The sequence below is a fragment of the Ceratotherium simum genome, chromosome 16, assembly GCF_057802395.1.
Source record: "Ceratotherium simum simum isolate JZ-2026a chromosome 16, ASM5780239v1, whole genome shotgun sequence".
NCBI classification, from domain to species: domain Eukaryota; kingdom Metazoa; phylum Chordata; class Mammalia; order Perissodactyla; family Rhinocerotidae; genus Ceratotherium; species Ceratotherium simum.
The window spans coordinates 21,222,401-21,246,016 of NC_141915.1; the positions used below are offsets into that span (position 1 = coordinate 21,222,401).

Consider the following 23,616-nt stretch of genomic DNA (forward strand, 5'->3'; position numbering starts at 1 on the left):
AGGTTACTCATATGTGAAGTGAGTTTACATTATTACTGTAAAAATTTTTGAGGTATAATTTATTGAGGTATAATTTTTAAAACTTTTTCAAAGTCGTCATTTTTTGATGTATTTTAAGGTGGTTAATATTTAAACATCACATTGAGCCAATATCTTAGAAGCACTTTAGCTTCTGATGCATTTCAAGCTTTAATGAAAAATGCATCACTATTTATTTTTCTTCAAATTATTTTTTAATGTAGCTTTTTATGATATGAGGAAAAACCACTTGCACAAAATAAAAAGTTATTTTTAGATTCTATTTTTTATGTCCTAGATATTGCTACTTTTTGAGACATTTAACTTACTATATAACAGATTTTTAAAAGGAAAAATAAAATATAACAATGTAGTTTTTATTTATTAATCTTGAATATCTAATATTAGGATCATGTTTATAGAAGCAATATCTTACCATTCTTTATTTTAAAAAAATCACCCAGGATTGTAGATGTTATAGATTCTAGCCCATTTTAGTACTATTTCATGTAAAGGAAGCCGTATCCAGTGCTCTGTAAATGTTTGACTTATTTTTTTCAGTTCTTTCTAATCTCTTTGTATCTTAGGTTTTATCTTTTTCTCACTGTATCAAATTGCTCTCCTAGAGACCCCATTTAAAACAAAGAAGGGATTATCTGTGTGTGTTTGGGAAAATAACTGTTTCCTTTTCAATTTTTAAAAGAATTTCTTTTCTGCATGATCAAAACTCATCATTGTTTGCTCTGGATAGCCATGTGACTGAAGTTAATAAGTTAATAAGTACGCATTTCCTCACTTCGCCATCTCGTTTCTCTGATTCACATGTGTCCATGAGAGGTCTACCTGCAGGTTTATGCAGTGTCCAAAGATCTTCCTGAGAGTTTTATTTTCTCGAAATTGTTGACAGTGACTATCCTATAGCAATTATACAAATTACAAGCTTCTGAGCCTTATTTTTTAATTTTTTTTTTTGCTGAGGAAGATTCACCCTGAGCAAACATCTGTTGCCAGTCTTCCTTTTTGCTTGAGGAAGATTGGCCCTGAGCTACCATCTGTGCAGTCTTCCTCTATTTTGTATGTGGGTCACTGCCACAGCATGGCCACCACCGAGTGGTGTAGGGCCACTCCTGGGAACCAAACCTGGGCCGCTGAAATGGAGCACGCCGAACTTGACCACTAGGCCATGGGGCTGGCCCCTGTGGGCCTTATTTTTAGATAGTCAAATATTTGTTCTTTCCATTATGGATCCTAAGACAAAAATTAAGGAAGTTGTCAAAGTATATTTCCAGCAGCATTACTTAGAAAAATTTGAGAGTCACAAAAGGCAAGGTTCTTTTTTAAATGTTAAGTAATTCTTATCTCATAATAGGAAATTAGTAAAAAGCTTTTACACTTGCCAACCAGTGCTATTTTGCCACCTATTTGTGAATAAGCACGTTTTATCTTCCAACTTTTGGCATACACACATACAGAAGTGACAGATCAAAACATTTAGTCCCGTTCTGGTACCAGAAAGTTGATGGTCAGAAATCAGCAGTTGATTATACCTCAATAAAGCTGAAATTTTTAAAAAAATCAGAAGTTGGGAAGGAAAGCCCTTAATAGTTTTATAAGTCAGCTTAAATTCTTTATGGAATGAAAGAGGGCATAAATAAATAAATATTTCTTCTTTATATGACTGGAAGAATGAATCTTCTCTAAAGATGAACTTCTCTTTTGACCATTCTTGGAGGATTTGTGGTCATGAAGGGGGTATGACCATTCCAAATATCGGTCCGAGTAAATATTGCCTCATTTACTTGAAAAGACTTGGGTATAAAAGTAAATGTCTTTGCTTTAGTTCATTTGCGTGTTGGTTGTATTTGATGTTGTGTATTTGGCAATAAAAACAATCAGAATTAATCTCAGCATTACTTATGAAGATCATATTTTACTATCCCAACAATTTTAATTAATACAATCGTTTCTTTTCTTAATGGTTTATAGATGAAACCAGCCTGTATAAAAGCCCTTACTCGTATATTTAAAATATCTGATCAAGATAATGATGGTACTCTCAATGATGCTGAACTCAACTTCTTTCAGGTAGCCCTCTTCATTTTCAGATATTTGCAAATATTGGGGTTTTTTGCTGAGAAAAGCTATAAAATTTTCATTAGCTTAAACAATGACATATTGATAAACATGTCACTTTCATGTAAAACTATCTTTCACTTCAAGCTATTTTAAGTTCTTATGTAGTGTATAAAACTCTTAAGCATATGGGCCGGCTCTGTGGCTTGGCGGTTAAGTGCGCGCGCTCTGATGCTGGCGGCCCGGGTTCGGATCCCGGGCGCGCCCCGAGGCACCACTTCTCCGTCCAGCGCGAGGCCGAGTCCCACGTACAGCAACTAGAAGGATGTGAACCTATGACATACAACTATCTACTGCGGCTTTGGGGGGAAAAAAATGAATAAATAAAATCTTAAAAAAAAAAAAAAAAAAAAACTCTTAAGCATAGGAATTGAGGGGGCTCGTTAATAGTCATTTGATGGTATACAGTGGGCGTATTAAGAATGACTTGAAGTCTGAACTCTGAATTGTTTTTCTTTCTTGGTTTTCTGTAACATAGCTACACAAAGAGCTCCTTGTTTTAGACACTCGAAGGGGAGAGTAGGGAAAGTTTCTTTCCTTCTGAGTATGCCATGTTTTACTTAAATAACACAAAGCAGAGACTTTCCTAAATTAGAATTTGTTTCTTTTGGTTGTGACTCTTTGGTTTAATGTTGTTTTGTACATTAATGTTTTATATTATTTGTGATTTTAATGCTGATTTGGTTTTAAATGTATTTTTATGGTTTTTGCTAGAGAATTTGTTTCAACACTCCATTAGCTCCTCAAGCTCTGGAAGATGTCAAGAATGTAGTCAGGAAACACATAAGTGATGGTGTGGCTGATAGTGGATTGACACTAAAAGGTGGGTGAATGGTGTTTTTCCCCCTTTTGAACTTACTATTTTCAAAATTTGACAGAAAGTGAAGGTCTCTAGAGCATTATTTATACTTAAAGGGAATGTTAGTATTTACTAATATGTCTAAAATCCAACTTGGATATTTAAGAGTTGGAAGAAAACAGGCCATTGCTGAGGATAATTATCCTTACTGTCAGCATAAATTACAGATAGGGAAATTGATTGGATCTCAGGAATGCAAAGGTCCATCTGAGAGAAAGAGATTTCTGGAACAAACAAATTTATCTTAAAATTCTTCCTTTTCATAAGCATTCTTTAAATAGAAATTATTTTTAGGGAAGACATTTTGTCTACCAGTCAAATTTACCAAGTACAGAATGTTCCCTGTAGAATATATTATAGAGCCACAGTGAAATGAGAAATGAAATTGAAAACCAGAATTTTCCATTACAGAAATAAGTGCAAAGATGTATAAAATGATTTCATTTGTTTTTATCATATAACTTTGTGAACGTCCGTGTATTCCTTAGGATGTGTTTTTGGCCCTTTCGTCCAGTGCCATCTCTTGCTGACCTGGGAATATATGTGAAATGATTCTGAAATCTGCTCTGTTTCATCGAGACACTTGTGAACTTTGTTTTGATTTGATCTTCAGTATGCAGAACTAGTATGCCCATGTCCATGAATCTGGCTCTTGCTGTTATGTGTTCGTGCTTATCTCCCATGTGACTCTGGACCCTTTTTCACATCAACTGAATTTACTAATTTATTTTATTTCAGGTTTTCTTTTTTTACACACACTTTTTATCCAGAGAGGGAGACATGAAACTACTTGGACTGTGCTTCGACGATTTGGTTATGATGATGATCTGGACTTGACACCTGAGTATTTATTCCCCTTGTATGTACCTTTGGCTTTCTGATTGATTTCACTTGCCAAGTATTTTTGAGTTTTATTTAGCACATAGTTGGGTAGGCTTTGAGCTACTCAGGAATAATTTAGATTTGTAGAGAGGTTTTTAGCAGGGTTTTTCAACCTTGGCACTATTGACATTTTGGACTGGATAATTCTTTGTTGTAGAGTCTGTCCCACGCGTTATAGGATGTTTAGCACATCTTTAGATGCCAGTAACACCTCCTCCCCCAGTTGTGACAACTGAAAATGTCTGATGTCTCTAGAAATTGCCAAATGTTCCCTCAGGAGGGAGATCGTCCTCAGTTGAGAGCCAACTGATGTATAGTATGGCTCGGACTTTTCCTGTTCTTCTCATGGAGAGTACAAGTATCTTTTTAAATTCATTTTACTGAGGAAGGAGATAAAGATGCTAGACAAACTTGTTTTTGGAATCAAGTTTGGTTATTGGTTAGCATTTTTCTTTTCTTTTCACTGTCCTCCTCCCTAAGTTTTACAGCCTGTTCTTAGTTCAGGATAACATAAGTATTTTTCCTAAACAACCGGTCTATTTGTGGTTGTCTTCCTTTAGATAATGCTGTGTTTAAGTTCTCTTTGTTTAAAAATGGACCCAGTGTCACCCCAAAATAGGAGGCTGCCTTGCTGTAGGATGCCTCTCTCCTATATCCCGGGGAAGTGGGCTTTTCAGGGAAGTGAGTTCTTGAGATCTGGCCTTTGAGTCTTCGGCCTTTCTTCACTTTTTCAGTAGTCTTTCTTTTTTTTCTTTTTCTTTTTTTGGTGAGGAAGATTAGCTCTGAGCTAACATCTGTTGCCAATCCTCCTCTTTTTGCTGAGGAAAGTAGGTGCTGAGCTAACATTTGTGCCCATCTTTCTCTACTTTTTGTATGTGGGACACCTGCCACAGCATGGCTTGACAGGTGGTGTGTAGGTCCACGCCCGGGATCTGAACCTGTGAACCCAGGGCCACCAAAGTGGAGTGCATGAATTTAACCACTACGCCACCGGGCCGGCCCCTTTCTTCACTTTTTCAAAGACACGTTATTTTCATGTTGTCCCTTTTTGTTTTAGCATAGCACCCCTCATATCTATGTAGGGGTTCAGAAAGTCTTTGTTGTTTTCTTCCTTCCCCATCATTGAGAAAGCAAAGTTCTTTCTAGTTGGATTCCTGGTCCATCAGTCAGTTCTAAGTTAAAACTTCCCTTGTCAAAGTTATTAGATCTTGGAGCCGGCCTGGTGACATAGTCATTGGGTTTGCGCACTCCGCTTCGGTGGCCCGGGGTTCACAGGTTCAGATCCTGGGCATGGACCTACGTACCACTTGTCAAGCCATGCTGTGGCAGTGTCCCATATACAAAATGGAGAAAGATAGGCACAGATGTTAGCTCAGGGCCAATCTTCCTCACCAAAAGAAAAAAAAAGTTATTAAATCTTGGCTCAAGTAATTTCCCAGATTTTTTCAATAATTATATATTGAATGAATGAATTTGTCAAGTTTTTTGTCAAGTTTTCTGTGCCCTTTGTGTGGGTAGATAAATTCTACAGGAGGTTGCTTGTCACTTGCTTAAGTATGACAGTGAGGAAACCCCATCTCTTATGGCTTTGTGACTTACACTAATATCTCTTTCAATTCTTTATGCTCTCTGCCTTTAATTTTCTGCAGAATAACCCCTTAGAGGCACCACTTGAATCATTCTAGCCTTCTGGTTTGTTTTGTTTTTTTGTGAGGAAGATCAGCCCTGAGCTAACATCCATGCTAATCCTCCTCTTTTTGCTGAGGAAGACCGGCTCTGAGCTAACATCTATTGCCAATCCCCCCTCCTTTTTTTTTTTATCCCCAAAGCCCCAGTAGATAGTTGTATGTCATAGTTGCACATCCTTCTAGTTGCTGTATGTGGGACGTGGCTTCAGCATGGCCGGAGAAGCGGTGCGTCGGGCGTGCGCGCCTGGGATCCGAACCCGGGCCGCCAGCAGTGGAGCGCGTGCACTTAACCGCTAAGCCACGGGGCCAGCCCTGTTCTAGCCTTCTTATTAAACTCTGCCTCTGTCCTTCACACTGCTGCTAGATTACTAAATATATAAATACAGATTTGGCCATGTCATTTCCCTTCAAGGCAGGATAAAGCCCAAGCTTCTTAACATGGTCTGTGAGGTCGTTCATGATCTGCTCTGCTCATGCTCGCTCCCTGCCTTCATTCTAGAAGTAAATACTAAACTATTTATGGTCCACGAATCATATGTTGTTTCCCACTCTAGGCTTTGCCCATGGTATTTTCACTCTCTCTCTCCCTCTGTCTCCAACCTAATTAATGCCTTTTATTCCTCAAGTCTCAGTTCAGGTGACAGTGTCTCTCAGCGGTGCTAACATCGTCCCATCCCCAGGCCAGAGATGTTCCCTTTCATGCCCCCACCCCCCCCCCAGCATCCTTAGCTTAACCATACTCAGCACTCGCCTCATTCTGTGGAGATAGGGAGGTTATCTGTGTGTAGTCAGTCTCCGGCTTGAATGTGGTTCCGTGGAGATAGGGAGCCTGTCTTGCTTTTGTGTCCCTAGTACCTAGCTTGTGCGTTTGATAAATGTTTACTGAACTGAATTTAGGGTGAGTCAAAAAGGTCAACTCAGGCAGAAAGAACATCTCTTCACATCGTTTTCGACTCATTGCATTGTTGACATTGTATAAAGCCCATAATTATGACTTACGACTTGTTTATAGGAAGAACAAACCCATTACAGTTTAATCAGTATTATTTGTAAGATTTTTATTTCAACCTGCCCTTCAGATTTTAAGACTGTATATGTCAGCTCGAAATGACCATTATGATGACTCTTCTGAGGATTGCCATACCACTCCAGTGACTTTCCCTGGGAAGGTCTAAATGGCTCCAGCAAAGATATTTTGTAAATGATGTCATCCCACAAAAAGACTTGTTGCAGTTTTATATTCATTGCTTAAATTAAATTTTAATATTTGATTAATGATTTATTTTACTCTTAAATTTTTTTCATCAACAGGCTAAAAATACCTCCTGATTGCACTACTGAATTAAATCATCATGCATATTTGTTTCTCCAAAGCACCTTTGACAAGCATGATTTGGTAAGCTTTTAGCTGCAATTTTCCATGATATATGATAAAATATTTTTCTGTGGATGATTTAACTCTGTTCCCTTAGCTATGGGGTACTTATGACATATAGCCAGAATTACTCAAACTCTTTTAATTAAACTAGCAAAAATACCTTCTTTTATTTATTTATTTTTATTGTTTTCTCAAGATGGAAAAGTCCAGTTTCTGATAGACTCTTGCATAGGTTTTCTTATATACATGTAAGGAATTTTCTTGATAAAATGTAAAATTTCTTTTTGCTTGTTAGTTTTTAGAGGCATAGCTTTTCTAAACTTAGGGGGCTTTTGTGTTTGGGAATTGTTCTCTTAGACATCTAAACACTATGTATATTTTCTTGTGTATTTTCAGGATAGAGACTGTGCATTGTCACCTGATGAGCTTAAAGATTTGTTTCAAGTTTTCCCTTACATACCTTGGGGGCCAGATGTGAATAACACGGTTTGTACAAATGAAAGAGGCTGGATAACCTACCAGGGATTCCTTTCCCAGTGGACGTAAGTATAGGGCTCACCTGTTTCCTGTAGAGTTACAGCTAGTTTAAAATCATGGTGCATTACATCCCTCATTTTGTAAGTTTGTCATATCTTACGAAATGTAAATCCTGTAAGCAAGATTTACAGTGCTACCGCTATCTCTAAGATGAACTTTAGATGTTCTATAAATTTATCAGGAATGGATGTGTTTGCTTTTGGGTGACGTACAGGGACATTATCCAAATAGTAATGTCTTACATCAAAGACTTAAGTAATAAGTCTTACATCAAAACTGAACTAAATTTTAATACTTTTTTGATTAAGGGAAGTGGAAACATCATTGCTGTTGCACAGTTCTTACACCTTCAGAATATGGGGATATCATATTTTACTTGACACTGAAGGCTTGTTTTGAGGCTTGTTGTTGTTGTTTGTTTTTAATGCACTCTTAGACTTAGTGAGGGTTTGTCTACAATCTAGTTACACCATACTTGACATTGTATCTGGGTGCTCAGGAAATCCTCTGGTCACACATGATGACGTAATTACTTTAGCCTTGGTGAGACTAACTTTCTCAACACCAGGATTTATTTTTTCAAATCGTAAGAAAGGCTAACTAATTTCAAGTGCCTTTGAGTTCTTTTTGCTCCTTTCACAATTTTCAGACTTAATTATCATTAAGTCCTCAACTAGGCAGTATCTGCAGTACACTGTATAACTTGGGGAGCAGATAACATAAAATATTCCTGCTCTAGATTTTACCAGCAGCTCGTTGCTCATCTTTGTGGCCTTGCTCTCTCTGGGCAGGTAGAGTAGTTACGGGAATCCCCCCACATCTTGCATTCTCCCCCCTTTCTTCTCTGCCTGAAGAATGGCAGTGTAGGAAAAATCATGGTTGGGCGCATGGGAAATTAAAGCAGTCTGACAAAAGTTATCTGGGTCTGGAGGTAAAATTATTTGAGCTGTTGGAAATTTTTTTTTCTGTAAATGCTCATTTAGTAACTTTCCACATTTTAAACTCTCCCCTTTCCTAGGCTCACGACCTATTTAGACGTACAGCGGTGCCTGGAGTATTTGGGCTATCTAGGCTATTCAATATTGACTGAACAGGAGTCTCAGGCTTCAGCCATTACAGGTAAGTATTTGAATACTATTCAGCTCATGATTAGAAAAATATTTTAAAACTCCAGTTTCACATGTGAAAATAAACTCCTGTTCATTAGTCTCCCATGTCTACACTCTGTTTTCCCTGTGGTTTGATAATTTCTTTTGAGTTGAGATGCTTCATTTTATTGTTTATCAATAAAGAAAGAGTAGAGGTCTTATTTCTAGTTTACCCCTGTGGATACTCGACTGAGGAAAATAAGGGAGGGCTACGGGCATTAAAAGTATTTACCAGTCCGTCTGGTGTTTTAATTTTCTTCAAACATTAAGAACAATGCCTATGAACATGATCCTGATATTGAACTAATTGTACATCTCTTGGCTTTGTAACCATTTCTACATTAATAAATTTTTCACAGATCTTATAATTCTTGCCAAGCAATGTGCTCCATTGACAGGAAACCCATAGGTATGGAAATAACAAATTAGGGAACTGATCGTTTCAAGAGTTTCTTATCTCCAAATTGGTGGAAAAAAATGCCATATCTTATAGGAAGCCCCAGCACAAGAAGAAAACCAGTCTTACATTGACAGAGCCAAGTACCTTTTAAAGTACTTAACCAGTTAGACAGTATTTAATGTAGCACCAAAGAGTAAGGATTTAATTGCTAGCCGGCGTGAGGTTCCTTCACTCAATAATGTGGACATTTTTCTATATCAACATGTATACTTTTACATATCTTTAATTTAAATAATGTGTCATCATATGGATGTTCTATAACTTATTTAACTATCTCATAATTATTGTGTGTGTTTTATCATTTTCAGATTTTTGCTACTATAAATAGTGCCTCTGTTGAGCTTTGTTGTGGTTGAATCTTTGGATACAGCTTAAGGAAGCTCTTTACTTCAGGAGGAGATGCCCCATTGCTCTGCTGATACAGCATTGTTTTCTGGCCTGCCTCTTTTACATATTTACATTTGAAAGGCGGATTAACCCCAGAGTGCATATCCCTTTCCTATTTTTTGATCCGGGAGAGTGCAGATCTGAGATAGCTTTTTTTAGTTTGTAATTTTTTATGACAACAGTTTATCACAGAAAAAAACAGATAGGATATAGTGATGCCTATAGTCATTGTAATTTTCATTCATTTTTAGGGTATCATTTTTCTTATGAAAATATACTACTTATTTTATGATGAAATAAGTATTATTTGGATCCTAGAAATTTACTTTACAGCCAACTTTCAGAAATGCATCTTTTCCACTAAGTAGAAAAAGCTCTTCTGTGTTATATTTAGTACTTTATTTCACATACAGCTCAACTGTTATACAGTACGTTTGTTTATTGATCAAACACTTAATAAATGTGATAAATAGCACTACCCTATTTTGCAGAAGGTGAAATGGAGGCTCAGTGAGTCTAAGTGGTACATAATTAGTTTTTTTTTCCTTTTCAGTAACGAGAGATAAAAAGATAGACCTTCAGAAAAAACAGACTCAAAGAAATGTGTTCAGATGTAATGTAATTGGGATGAAAAACTGTGGGAAAAGTGGAGTTCTTCAGGCTCTTCTTGGAAGAAACTTATCGGTGAGAGTTCTCAGAAAATAATACCTTATCCAACAAATTTTTATAGTCACGAGTTTACATAGTTTGTTCAGAGTCGTTAACCTTTTTCGATGCTTACTAAAACTCAGTGACCTATGTATATTAGTAAAGTAAAATCTAAAGTGTAACAATGATCTCATTGAACTGGCTTTATCTTTGTTTCATTGATGTTAGCTATCATTTGTCTTTCTTTTTATAACCAGTGTTTAGATGGGGATTAAATTAATACACATGTGAAAGCGTCTATCTCAGTTCTTGGCATGAAGTAAATGTACAGTAAATATTTCAAATTGAATATTGATATCTAATTCTGACTACTGCCTTGAGTAAGGAGATTGACGTATTTCCAGATGAGTTTCATAACAGACCAAATTATAGTATAATGAGAGTTGCCAGCAGGTGGCTCTGGAGTACACACTTTCAAGCGTATAGTTTACTTCCTTTTCAGCTGCAGCTTTCACTTTATGCAGAGCAAATGCATCTTTTGTCTTAGACCTTAAGAGCTAAGAAACATGAAATCAATATCCCCTTTGTACTGATAAATAATACATAGTGTAGAGAAGAATGCCTTTTATTTATAACACACCCACACATGCATGCAGAGTATGTGGGTTGATGAAAACTAGTTACTGTAATTTCTTACTGTAAATATTGAGATTTTTGGTTGCTTTCAGAGGCAGAAGAAAATTCGTGATGATCATAAATCCTACTATGCGATTAACACTGTTTATGTATATGGACAAGAGAAATACTTGTTGGTAAGAAATTCTGTGGCATATAAAGGTTATTGATTACCAGGTACATTTTTAAATGACTCTTTGAAAACACGATTGGATTTAATTTAATGGCTGTATGTAGAACTTTTGTGTGATTTTTTTTTTCCACCTGATTTATTCACTGGAATTTATTTTAATTCCCTTGATCTGTGTGGTGATTACATGGGTGTAGATATATGTAAAAATTCATATTTATGTGCTTAATTGTATGTTATACCACAATAAGAAGGTAAAAAAATTAACTCCTCTTTACTCTTTCTTCCACTTTTATATAAAAAAGTGATGTCCTTTACTGTTGACTAGAAACTAATATGAAAACCTTTTAGTGCAGGCGCTTGGTAGTTTATCTGTAATCTGATCGAGTTTTATCTGTTTAGCAGGGAGGAGTATAGTTAACAAATGTGTTAGCCTAAAAAATGAGTGAAAGAAGAGTATGACTGAAAGATATTATGAAAGACAATAGAAAGAGATTGTATGTTCTCCTCGGATTCAGTCAGATTTCGATTTGAACCCTGGTCCACCATTGATTAGCTGTGTGACCTCAGGCAAGTGGCTTAGTCTCTCTGAGCCTGAGTTTCTTATTAAGTTAGCTAATAAGAGAACCTCCTAACAAATAATAGGTACTAGAAAAAGTTTATTCCCTTTCTTTTTGGAAATAATTTATTCTGCCAGACAGATCACATTGAATTTTATGCATATTTCACTCTTGATGATAAAAGTTCTTTGTTAGTTTCTTATTAAATCTTGTTTATCTCCCATTCTTCTCCTATAAGTATAGTTCTACTTATTGGATACTCAGTAAATATTACTGACTGTTAATTTTCCTGTTTTTATGCTTACACTATTCTTTGTAAGTTGATGTCTTTCGTGTTTCTGAATATCCATGCTGTAACAGTGTTCTTTTGGGAACATATTGAGTCACTTCTGACTCTACACTTCCCCTTTCTTCTCTTCAAGAAGGATGCACTGTCTTATATAACTCAGTGCTGAATTTTAGTCTTGTTGGACCATTATTATATCATAGATGGGATATTTCATTAGAGGTTTTATAATAAACCTTGAAAAAGAGTAGACAGTGAAGTAAAACAGAATGACCTTAGTATAAAGAGTCCTTTGCTTTGTGTTTTTGATTAATGGGAGAAAAGGTGGTGTGGTAGAAAGAAAATAGTCTTGGAATCATATCTGAGTTCCAGTTTTGGTCTGATAACCTGTTAGAGGTGTTATCTTAGGCAGTTGACTTAATCTCTTTAGCCAGTCTTCTTACCTATAGAATGTGGAGGATGCATGTAAAGAGCCTGCCCAGCACTTGAGTCACTCACTAAATGGTAGCTTCTGTAGACCCTTAATCACCATTTTTAATTCACAAAATCAGAAGCTACTTGTTTATCTACACTTCTCACTTCTCAGAATGGTCTGAAAAGTTATACTTAACTAGTATTTTTTATTAGGAAGTCAGGTTAAGCAAGTGATAAAACATCATGACTTTAATTATACATCAGTGTTATGATACTTATGTTTCTCGTTATCTTTTTCTTTACACAAGTTGCATGATATCTCAGAATCGGAATTGCTAACTGAGGCTGAGATCGTTTGTGATGTTGTGTGCCTGGTTTATGACGTCAGTAACCCCAAATCCTTTGAATACTGTGCCAGGATTTTTAAGGTTTGTCACTCTTTTGGTCTATAACTAAGTTTAACTTTATGTGGAGTTTAATGGAATTGTAATGTGGTGTTTTCTAACCAGGGAAATGCAAGACAATCATTTCGGGAGCTTTTTGAAAATACGTGCATCTGTGTCCTATCCCTGAAGGTCCTAGTTTCATTCCAAGGGAGTGGAGTCCCAGACATCTGTATTTTTAAAAACATTTTTTCCACATGTGACTCTGATGTACATTCCTGGTTAAGAACATCTGTAGTGGGGCCGGCCCCGTGGCTTAGCGGTTAAGTGCGCGCGCTCCGCTACTGGCAGCCCGGGTTCGGATCCCGGGTGCGCACCAACGCACTGCTTCTCCCGCCATGCTAAGGCCACGTCCCACATACAGCAACTAGAAGGATGTGCAGCTATGACATACAACTATCTACTGGGACTTTGGGGGAAAAATAAATAAATAAATAAAATTAAAAAAAAAAAAAAAGAACGTCTGTAGTAATGGAAAGTTTTCTTGGTTATTAGGAATGTTCCTGGGTTCTATATTGCCAGTTACACCAAGAATAATAATAGCCAGAGCAAGGGGAAAAATCAGAGGCTTGAAAAGTTATCAGTCACTTTGAGATTATCAACAAGATTCAATAGCAGTAAATTATATGTACAAAGGAGTTTATTCTGGCATTGTTTTTAATGGTAAAAAACTGGAAATAATTGAAATGTCTAACAATAGGAGGATGATTTACCAAATTAAGATAAAATAATCCAGTGGAATATTAAGCAGCCATTAAAAGTAATGATTTTGCAGTCAAATGCTCTACCACTGAGCTATACCCCCTGAAAGTAATGATTTTGAATTCTGAAAACATGAAAGATTCAGTATTATGTTTTTAAATATAATATGTATGTCCAGCATGACTGCAACTGTATAAACATATATATAAATGCATGTGCTTAAGGACCTAGAGGTAATATGAGAAAATGAAAATAGTGTGCTTTAGGATAGAGGAATTTAGGTAGATTTCTTTCTATTTCAAAATATTGTCTTTTTAATCAAAATGTATACTTTTTCAATTTGTAGTGAATCTGAAGGATAGTCATAGGTTTGTATTATTACCAGTGTTAGAAAAGTGGTCCTAGTCTTCTTAGGAGACTGACTGGATCACTGCTAATCTTTCCCTCTTAGTTCATTTTCTCTTTGAAACTATTGATACTTTGCCTATCTAGAGAAAATGTTTAGTGCACATTTAATTAAATTTGGTCATTTTTGAACTTGTCATCAGATTTTTATTTCATTTTTTATTCCATAGCAACACTTTATGGACAGCAGAATACCTTGCCTAATCATAGCTGCAAAGTCAGACCTGCATGAAGTTAAACAAGAATATAGTATTTCACCTGCTGATTTCTGCAGGAAACACAAAATGCCTCCACCACAAGCCTTTACTTGCAATACTGCTGATGCACCCAGTAAAGATATCTTTGTTAAATTGACAACAATGGCCATGTACCCGTAAGTACTTGCTCTGCCATTGTTTTCTTGTTGCACGGTTCATAATAACATTGCATGCCATTATTGGGTGGAATCTTTGTCACATAGAAGTTGTTCAGCAACAGAAAGAGACTTTGTAATGAGAAGGTACAAATTTATGAGTAAGTGCAAGTTTGGTTTGGGTGCCATAATAAAATTATATAAACATTGCTTCTGACAATATTTGTATATTTTTGAGCAGACTGTAACTATCTTAATAGCATAGTGCAATAAAACTCAGCCTCCCACCCGGCATTAAAAAAATAGTCTTACTGCAATAAAACGAGGTTAGCATCATGTTGCTTTATGCTTACAAGGTATTTCCATATGAACAAAAAATTCATTTTTATATTTTCCTGTTGAGTAATTAGCCTTGAGTATTGAAGGATTCTAAAATCTTTTATGAATTTATGTTTAGATTATGGGTATATTTGAGTTTAGGATAAAATGTCTTTTTTAAGTGCTGTAAAAAGTAGTCGTAATTGGAATCCCACTATATAAATGTTTTACATTGTGTTTTGAGCCACAAATTTTATGTACATTTATTGTATATCTATACATGCGTATGCACAAGCACATAACTGTGGTCATCTTTGTAGTTTACTAACTGCCTTAAAATTGCATGGTTCTTAATGGCATTCTCTTCAAGTACTGTGTTTGTATAAATTCTGTTTTGTAACAAGGTAGTTTTTCAGGCAGTGCGTTTCTCAGAACTTATAGTTTATGCTATTTATTATTATGTTAGTCTCTAAATTATTTTTCTTATGAAAATTACAGTATAAAGTAGGGTGGTAATCAAACATTGCTATAAACTGACAGGTTTTTCAGAAAGGTGTTAATTTGTACAGATTTTTCAAATCGGAGTTAACTTGACTGCTATTTCATTAACTAATATTTCTTTAAAAAAATGCAGCACGCCCTTGAAATTCTATTTGTGTTGGAAGACAAGTCATTCCTATTACTATAAGATAAGCAAAACCTTATTTATGTTTTACCTTTGCTTTAAAACTCTCATGTATGTTATCTACAGAGAGGATCAATACAGAGACAGACTCTCCCGAGACATGGGCAACACTGATAGAATAGAGAATTTGAGAAAAATCTGGGTCTTTCTAAAAACTGCTTTGTAAGTTACTTTTTCTTTGTGGCTTCTGTGGGATTTTGTTGACATTTTCTTATAGATGACCAGATCTCCTTTCTTGCCATAATTAACATTTAGTAATTATTCAGAAACGCACTGCTTGGTTGGCTTACTGCCTAACTGTATATTATGGTGTCTTTTTTTTTTAACTGTGTAAGTGCACTATTTTAATCTTGTAAATAACTGCAGCTGTGTTTTTAGATCTGCATCTTTAAAACATTTTACTGCGATTTTTGAGTGTGTGTGTGTGTGTGTGTGTATGTGTGTGTGTGTATATGATAAATGTACATACATGGACACTTGTTTAAATGGTTAATCCCAAACTACTTCTCATGAAGCATCTCCCTGTTGCTAAGCATACTTTGCATCCCTCCTTTTTGGTGGGTGGAGCCTGTGTATGTTGAAGAGTCAGATTCAGTTTATAAAATAGCAGATGGATTCCAGTATGACAGCTGGCAGTGACTTGATAGCAGTGAAATGTTCATCATCACAAGTCTAGTTTTAAAAAGGAATGTCTTGAGCCTATAAGAGTTTTTAAAACAATTAATTCTTGTTTTTCTTCATGTTGGGAATTAGGCATTATTGGGATGCTGCTAATCTCCACAACCATGCCACCGTGTGCTGTGGTCTCATCAGATCTCACAAGCTAAGCCAAGTCAGATTGGGCCAGTCCTTTGACTGAGAAGCCTCTAAAAAATGTTCAGGTGTTACAGGAAGTGATGGCATTGATTCATCAGGTGGCGCTCTTCTGAGTGCATTCTGTGCCAGTACCTCTTTGGGGGTGGTGTGATGGTTTTGTATGTCTGAGTGGTTCTGACCACTGAGCAGTCATTGGAGACCCCTACTTTGATTGTTAGGGTGGAGGTGAAATGATTGCCCCATGTGCCTGTACCAACTGGTGCAACTCCACTCAACCAGAAAGGAGTCAGAAAGCCTCCCTAAATTTCCTATCTACTATCAATTGGATCCATTGTTGATTTTTGCTTCCTTACCCCAAGTTTCATACTATCATACTTAGCTGCTGTGTTTTAGTAGCAGATGAAATTAACCCTGTCTTATGTTCAAGTGGAAATTTATGAAGCACTTTGATTTCCTTTGGGAGCCAGGGTGCTTAATGAATTAAAGACGATGTTCATATCTCCTCAGGGTTGAATATACTCGTCTTTTGACGCTTTTGTGTATTTGTCACTCTTCTCCTTCCTGGTTTTCAGGCATGTGTGTATGCTGAGGGAGGAGGAGGGAACGGTTATTCAAATGCTAGCAAACCTTGTCCTTTTGGTGGATGCTATGGCTTACTCAGTTTTTTTTTTTTTTAATTAATTTAGTTGAGGGTGCCATCTATTGCTGTGCATATTTATTCCACTAAAATCCCACCCTTATGTTAATAATTCCATCCCCCCTCCAAAAAAAGCAAAAGTGTTAGCTAATTTTCCTTAGATTTTCTATAGGGAGGGAGGAGGGAGCTATTGCCGTTTATTGTATTTTTAGTAAATGTGGAATTCTGCACAACTTTAGCATGCCCCACACTATCCTTTTCCTTAGTGTTGCTTATGCCTAAATTTTTTTTTTTAAGTTGGCACACCCTGACTTGTGCCATATTTGTAAGTAAGAACTCAACTCCTGTCCTTCTGTGTGTTTTCGCAGCCATGCCCGGTTACGCTGTATGTGCACCTGCAACAGGTGTACATTTTGCATCTGTCAGAACTTCCTCAACTCAGACTTGCTGCAATCTGTAAAGAACAAAATCTTCACTGCAGTTCTTAACAGGTTCTTAACTTTATTTACTGGGTACCAGGCATTCTGTTAAAATACAAAAGAAAAAAGTGGATAACTATTTATTATACAGATACTCACTACAAAGACAACAAGCTGACTGATGCCCAGCTACCTTCCACTACAGTTCTCACTGTGGTGACAAGGTTTAGTTTGGGAATCATCCTTAATAATGTTTTTAAATTAATAGATATATTTAGAGGACTATAAAATAAGAGTTTGGGTTTTTTTTTTCATTAAAGTATCTTTCATATTAGAGGATAATACATGTAGGGAGATTAAAATTTTTTGGCTGAGAGTTGTAGAACTAGATTAGGACTTTCGTAGTAAGGAAAAGACATGCTGTTCCCAAATGTTAGACTATACTCAGCTTTCATTCAAATAATACAACTTATTAAAACCGTACTAATGTGAACAGTATCTTAGGTTTGAAAACATTCTCTATTATAAGGACCTGGAATGTTTATTTGAAAGACCATCGTTTCTGGAAATGAGGATAATAAGCAACTTTAAGGATTCAAAGGAATATGGAAAAGAAAAAAAGATCTGTAGCACTAGTTTTTGAGGTCTTTATAATTGAGCCAAAACATGAAGTATGCCTAGAAAATAATATGCTTTTAAAAAAGAAAGAAAAACAAAAAAATAGGATATATACATCCCCTCAAAGCAGTGAACTTGGAAGGTTATATTGTTATTCTGGGCATGCTACTTTTGTTCAAATTGATTTTACATTTTGTGAGCATTTAAGAGCCTATGTAATATTAATTTGTACCTGATGTCAAATTTTTGTGTGTCTAAGGGTAAATTAGGTTTTCAAAGTCATTCAGATGTCGTTGGGAGCTAGGCTTGATTAAGACAGATGATCAAGCTAAATAGGTTTTGATTAGAAATGGGTCAGTTATTTGGTTTACCACTGAACTGGCACTGAGGGCGAGGCCCTGACTATACCAGATGAGTAGGATAGTTTGTATCTACCAGCAATATAGTAGATGTGGCTGTGAAACAGTGAGACTATCTTATGTGAGTCAGAAACTGACTTTGAAGGCATTCTAAAAGAGTTTCGGTGATGTTTTAAGCACTAGCACCTCTGGAATAAGAATGCAGCCATCTCAGGTGACTGCTTTGAAAGGATCACCACGCTTGTTTGGTGGTAAAGCTCTGCCTCTGTCCTTGGAGTGACATCTTATAAAGTAGTAACACAGGCAGATTCTCTCATGACAACTGTCTGGGAAAAGGTAAGGCTAGTTCAAACCAAACAACACTCAGGAGCTCTGGTGTCAGAAATGGTGGAGTTGGAAGAGATTCTGGAATTCGTCTGGCCTAACCTCCCATTAGAATGCCTTCCTGCAAGCCTTCCTGAGACGGTGCTGTGTATCTGCTGATAGCTTTCCTCATTGGAGAGGGTTTTTGCTTTTGCTTTGCTTTCTATTTTTTTTTTAACTACAATGATTTCCCTATAACTTTCTCTCCTTTAGTTTTAGTTCTGCCCTTTAGAACAACACACGACTATTCTACTCCCTCTTCAACATAGCAATCCTTCAGACATTTGAAGACGGCCATCATGTCTCCCCTAATTTTCTCTTCTCCAGGTAGAACATCCCCATTTCTTCCAGCCTTTTCTTAAATTAGATGGTTTAGTGACCTCATCATTCCTGGTTGTCCTTATTTGAAAGCCCCGTAGGTTTTCAGAGTACGTCTTAAAAGGTGCCACTGAGAATGGAGAACAGTGCTCCAGGTGTGATCTGATTAGCCCAGAACAGTGGGCAGTCGTGTTCCACAGTTAGGACAGCACCTGTCTACTGCATGAATTAACTTTTTAGCAGCCCCATCCCACTGTTGATGCATATTAATCTTGGGGTTAACTGAAATCACTTTTTTTTTCGTATGAAGTGCTATTAAGACAGTGTCCCCTCCTCTCTAATTGTGTATTTGACATTTTTAGTTGACTCTTTAAATCTAAATGCAGATACGTATGTATCTCTATTAAATGTCATTCTTCTTTTTGATCCATTTGTTCTAGCTCAGTCATTTCAAACATTATTTCTGTCATTTGTCCCATTATATATCTCTCTCAGCATTGTGTTATTTGCAAATTTGGTAGATATGTCTTCTTTATCTTTGAAGTTATTGATGAAAAATAATGTTAAGTACTTGGAGATTGGAGAGAGAGAGAGAGCTAAAGGAGCAAGCCCTATAGTACTCCACTGGAGAGCTCTTTTCTTAATGACACAGGTTCAGAATTCTTGGGGAAAGATCATTTTGTCAAATAAAAATATTTTATTATCCAGCCCATATTTTACCTTATTATTTTATCAGAGATTTCATGGATGGCTTTTTTGAAATCAATATATAATTTCTACCACATTCCTCTGATCTACCAATGCAGTAACTTTATCTGAATAGGAAGTGATATCTATTTGTTGTCTTATTCTTGGTAAACCCACCTTGGCTCCTAATAATTGCTGATCACAAACTATCTATTTTATTTATTCTAGAAGCTCTTGATTGTCCATAATTGCAGATTGATTCATTGTCTGCATCTTTGTTAACAATTTTATTCTTGATTTGGTTTACTCAGCTTCCAAATGAAGTAGGTTGGGTGTGCATTAATGGCTGAGCTTGGTCATAGTAAGTTACTCTGTACAGTGCTCCTCAAAGAGAAGTCAGTACATTTTGTCATATCTCTTTATAAACTAGAAGTAATTTAATGGTAATGTCAGCATACATCACCGACATCTGGTAATCAAGAATGGAAAGAATGAAAAAGATGAGGAGGGAAACGAGTGTACCTTTCAGAGAACTCCTTCCTGATCCCTGGTAGTATTTCAATAATTTATTTTGTAGAAGTACAGTGGAAATGTAGGAGTTTTATATTGAAGTTTATTCTAGTTTGCAAAAGGATGTAGATAAGGTAGGTGGAAGTGGAGGCCCCCAAAACTTAAGTGCCTACAGGATCTGGATGGATAGTATAAATGAATGAAGGTGGCTAAATATAAGAAATAGGAGAGAGGTGGGGACTGCGACGGGCCTTGTCTAAAAGAGGCAGCCACAACTCAGCTTTGGCCATTCATTGTTGTCCAGGCCTGGTGTTGCCACATCTGATTCTGTGAGACACTAGAAATCAAGATTTTTATGTGAAATTTCCTTATATTTGAATAATTCCAATTAAATTTAAAAATTTTAAAGTACTAATCAGAACAAAGCAAGCATGTTTACATGCCACCAGTTTGCAACCTCAGTCTTAAGATATGACGTAGAGTTGTGAAAATGCAGGCAAAAAACCCCATGTATACCTAAGGAATGAAAATGTCTCTTAGACCACCCCACCCCACCCCACAGTTTTACTCCTTTCTCATGAAAAATTTGAAAAAGTCACAGGGTGACTGGGTGAGAATGGAACCACCTTTCCCTACTGTTTTTTGGGTTATGGCTGCCTTTGGTGATTGGTCACTATTGGTTTGCCGTGCTAGGTATATCTTACTGTTAGATAAGCAGAAAAAGGATTGATTGATTGAGGCATTTAAGAATTTTTCACTGGCATTTAAGAATTTTTCACTGTAGTTTAGTAGGGAGAATTCTCACTCAACACTAACTCTTAAGTCTTTGGTTTTAGAAATGTCATGCCTAGTGTTAGATTTAGAACTGTTGGTTAGGGCCGGCCCTGTGGCTTAGCGGTTAAGTGCGTGAGCTACGCTGCTGGCGGCCCGGGTTCGGATCCCGGGCGCGCACGGACGCACCGCTTGTCCGGCCATGCTGAGGCCGCATCCCACATGCAGCAACTAGAAGGATGTGCAACTATGACATACAACTATTTACTGGGGCTTTGGGGGGAAAAATAAATAAATAAAATCTTAATTAAAAAAAAAAAAAAACTGTTGGTTAAAAGAGCAGTTTTAAGATTTTTATTTAAGCAAAACATTTTATTAAATGTCTGCAAAGAAATAAATAGAAAAATATTGGTACATACATGTTGGTCTCCAATTAGTGCATTGTAAAAATTTTTGTCTCTGAAATAGAAATTACTTCCAGAGATATACATGTTTGAGGCCACATTCTCCCTTTACCTCACCCCTCCTTTGATTTATTCGCTCAAATACTTAATTTAAGTACCTGCTTTAGATGGGATCCTGCTGTGAGCTGGAGCAAAACAGTGAAGGGAAAGGAGACATGGACTTGCCTTTAAGTACCTTTCTAAATATTCTGTTGTTAAAAATTTTTCTTTAAGCTTTGGTTATATTTTCAACGACCTTATTCCCTCATGCTAAAAAAGGAAGTGCTATAACCTGATCATGCGAGGATTTAAGCCTAATTAATTAATTTATACTTAGGCAGATTCAACAGATTCATTTCTGAAACTGTCCATTTTTTTCCTTAGCTATCTGTCTTTGACCAGCAAAGACTGTCCCTTTTTTTGAGCTTATTTACTGACACTGCATATTTTAAGTAGAAAGTAGTAATAAAATTTTTTTTGTTTGCAATTTAATTGAATGTGTATTGATTTCAACATGTGAGAGAGCAACTACATATCTGACAAGTAACTTTGTTCTGTTGTAATTATGGGCTCACCTTTCAGATCTGGATAGGTTTGTGTTTTTCTTTAGAATAATTTATGAATAACTAGAATTATTTGAATTTAAATACATTAGGAAGGTGATTAACATGTCAGATGATTTTAATCTTTGGTAATACTTTCATTTCAAATACTGTAAATTATGTTACTGGGGAAAAATACCTTTTGATTATATTTTAATTTTTAAATACCTTTTAATCTGAAAGTGTTAAAATGATTACATAGGAGTGAGCTTGATTGTTGGTTTGAACTACCCAGGATTTTGGTTTATTAAGTATTTATTATTCTGACTTTAGAACACTCCTACTTTTTGTGAGGATGTCACTATACTGTAGTGTGCTTTGAACTTTGATTTGTCTCTTCCTTTAGGTGTTTGTTTTCATTTGTTTGTCTGTGCCACTTAGTCGTTTTCTTAACTCCTCTTCATCGTTTTCCCAGCTAGGTTTCTGTGTATGATCCTCCCACTTCTCCTAACCTATAATTTAATCAAAATTGCTTACTTTACAATTTATTATTTTGGTGTGATCTTCTTTGATGCATATTTTGATTTTAGGATTTCTTTCATCCCATTTTATTATTTTCATTAATCATATAAATTATTTGTTCATGTTACTTCTTAAGTTTGGTAGCAGCGTTTTACTTTCGCAAGCAAGTGCATAGTTCACACTGAGTATTTACAGAGACCCAAAGGTATGATGGACAGTCATCATACCCATTGTATTTTTAAATGTATTTTTTAAATTGGATTTGTGTGACATTTATTTTAAGCCATTCATTAATGACTTCATTTGTCCATATTGCTTTAATAATCGCCTAAGTTGCTCCTTTACATAGTTTAAAATCATATTACTTAATATAGGAGCCCTTTTTTTAAAGAAAGGATTTTACTATCATCACACCAAAATGAACTGCCTTTTCATGGGATCGCCTTATGAGGAGGATAGGTTCCTAGAAATCTTCATGTTATAGAGATTCTGTTGGGAATGCAAGAGTTCTTAGAATATTATGTTACAGTAAAATATTGTATCCAAGGAAGTCTGTCCTGTGTTTTAGTTTCATTTGAAACTTCTACGTTCCCTTGAATGAAGGTCCTTACCAGGCTTTTCTTTGAATTTGGATACATAGTCATATGTTTGAAATTATATAAGAGCTTGTGTTTTAGATTCTCATTAAGTAAGCTGCTGCTGTGTATAATTTAAAAAATATTTGCCTTTTGGTTAGCGTATGAAAGGACATGGCAAGGTGAAGTTTGCCTATTCTGATCTTTAAGTATCAGTAGTTAATGTGTAGATATTATGTGTTTCCCATGGAGTGTTTCCCATGTATCTACGATCACCTAGAAATTTTTGATTCCTCTAACACTTGGTGAGCATTTCTTGACATTGATGCTTACCTATGTTCTTTTCCGAAGTATGTTACTGTTTAGGCACGCTCAGTTAACAGCTTTCTTATGACTTGTGTTGCAGTTCATCTTTGTTGGACACAATATTTTGATTTATTAGCCTATTTTGAGAAATATCTTTTTAAAATATTTCATGCCTACTAGTTCAATTAGGAGAATTAACATTATTAAAATTATTATTAGTGGCAACAGCATTATTATTAGAAATAAATATTTAAAAAAACTTCACCAGGCGGAAACACTGAGAGGAGTAAAAACAGGGAATTCCAGAAGACTTTTTAAAAAATGAGATGTCTAAAAACAGAAAACTTAACTATAGTTTTGGTGACCTCAGTACAGTTTTCAACTTGAGATATGTAATTGCAAATAGGAAAAAGCTATATTTGATATCTATGAGCCCTCGTAACTTTAGGTTACATGCATTACAGTTATATAGGCTGTTTCAAAGTATTAACTTAAAAATTCATACCTGAGATACATATATGGATAGAATTATAAAATTAGAAGACCATTTATATTAGTGCATTTGTACACCTCTGAGTTGTGTTTGAAAAGGATAAAACAGTGAGATGGGAAGAAGGAAAAA

At 35.9% G+C, this 23,616-nt stretch overlaps 1 protein-coding gene across 5 annotated transcripts in view; it reads left to right on the forward strand.

The window, feature by feature from the left end:
• Positions 1 to 23,616, forward strand: part of RHOT1 (ras homolog family member T1) — a 60,274-nt gene that overhangs the window by 30,346 nt on the left and 6,312 nt on the right. For 2 of the 5 annotated variants that reach the window (XM_014796381.2, XM_004441897.3), the window contains exons 9-20: positions 2,005 to 2,103; positions 2,866 to 2,974; positions 3,749 to 3,869; positions 6,892 to 6,976; positions 7,355 to 7,500; positions 8,514 to 8,614; positions 10,044 to 10,174; positions 10,867 to 10,950; positions 12,512 to 12,631; positions 13,924 to 14,126; positions 15,175 to 15,270; positions 16,930 to 17,052. In XM_014796381.2, the coding sequence (XP_014651867.1) occupies positions 2,005 to 2,103; positions 2,866 to 2,974; positions 3,749 to 3,869; positions 6,892 to 6,976; positions 7,355 to 7,500; positions 8,514 to 8,614; positions 10,044 to 10,174; positions 10,867 to 10,950; positions 12,512 to 12,631; positions 13,924 to 14,126; positions 15,175 to 15,270; positions 16,930 to 17,052 (1,418 nt within the window). The remainder of the gene's footprint in view (positions 1 to 2,004; positions 2,104 to 2,865; positions 2,975 to 3,748; positions 3,870 to 6,891; positions 6,977 to 7,354; positions 7,501 to 8,513; positions 8,615 to 10,043; positions 10,175 to 10,866; positions 10,951 to 12,511; positions 12,632 to 13,923; positions 14,127 to 15,174; positions 15,271 to 16,929; positions 17,053 to 23,616) is intronic. The other 3 variants (XM_004441898.3, XM_004441899.3, XM_004441900.3) reach the window with 3 other exon arrangements.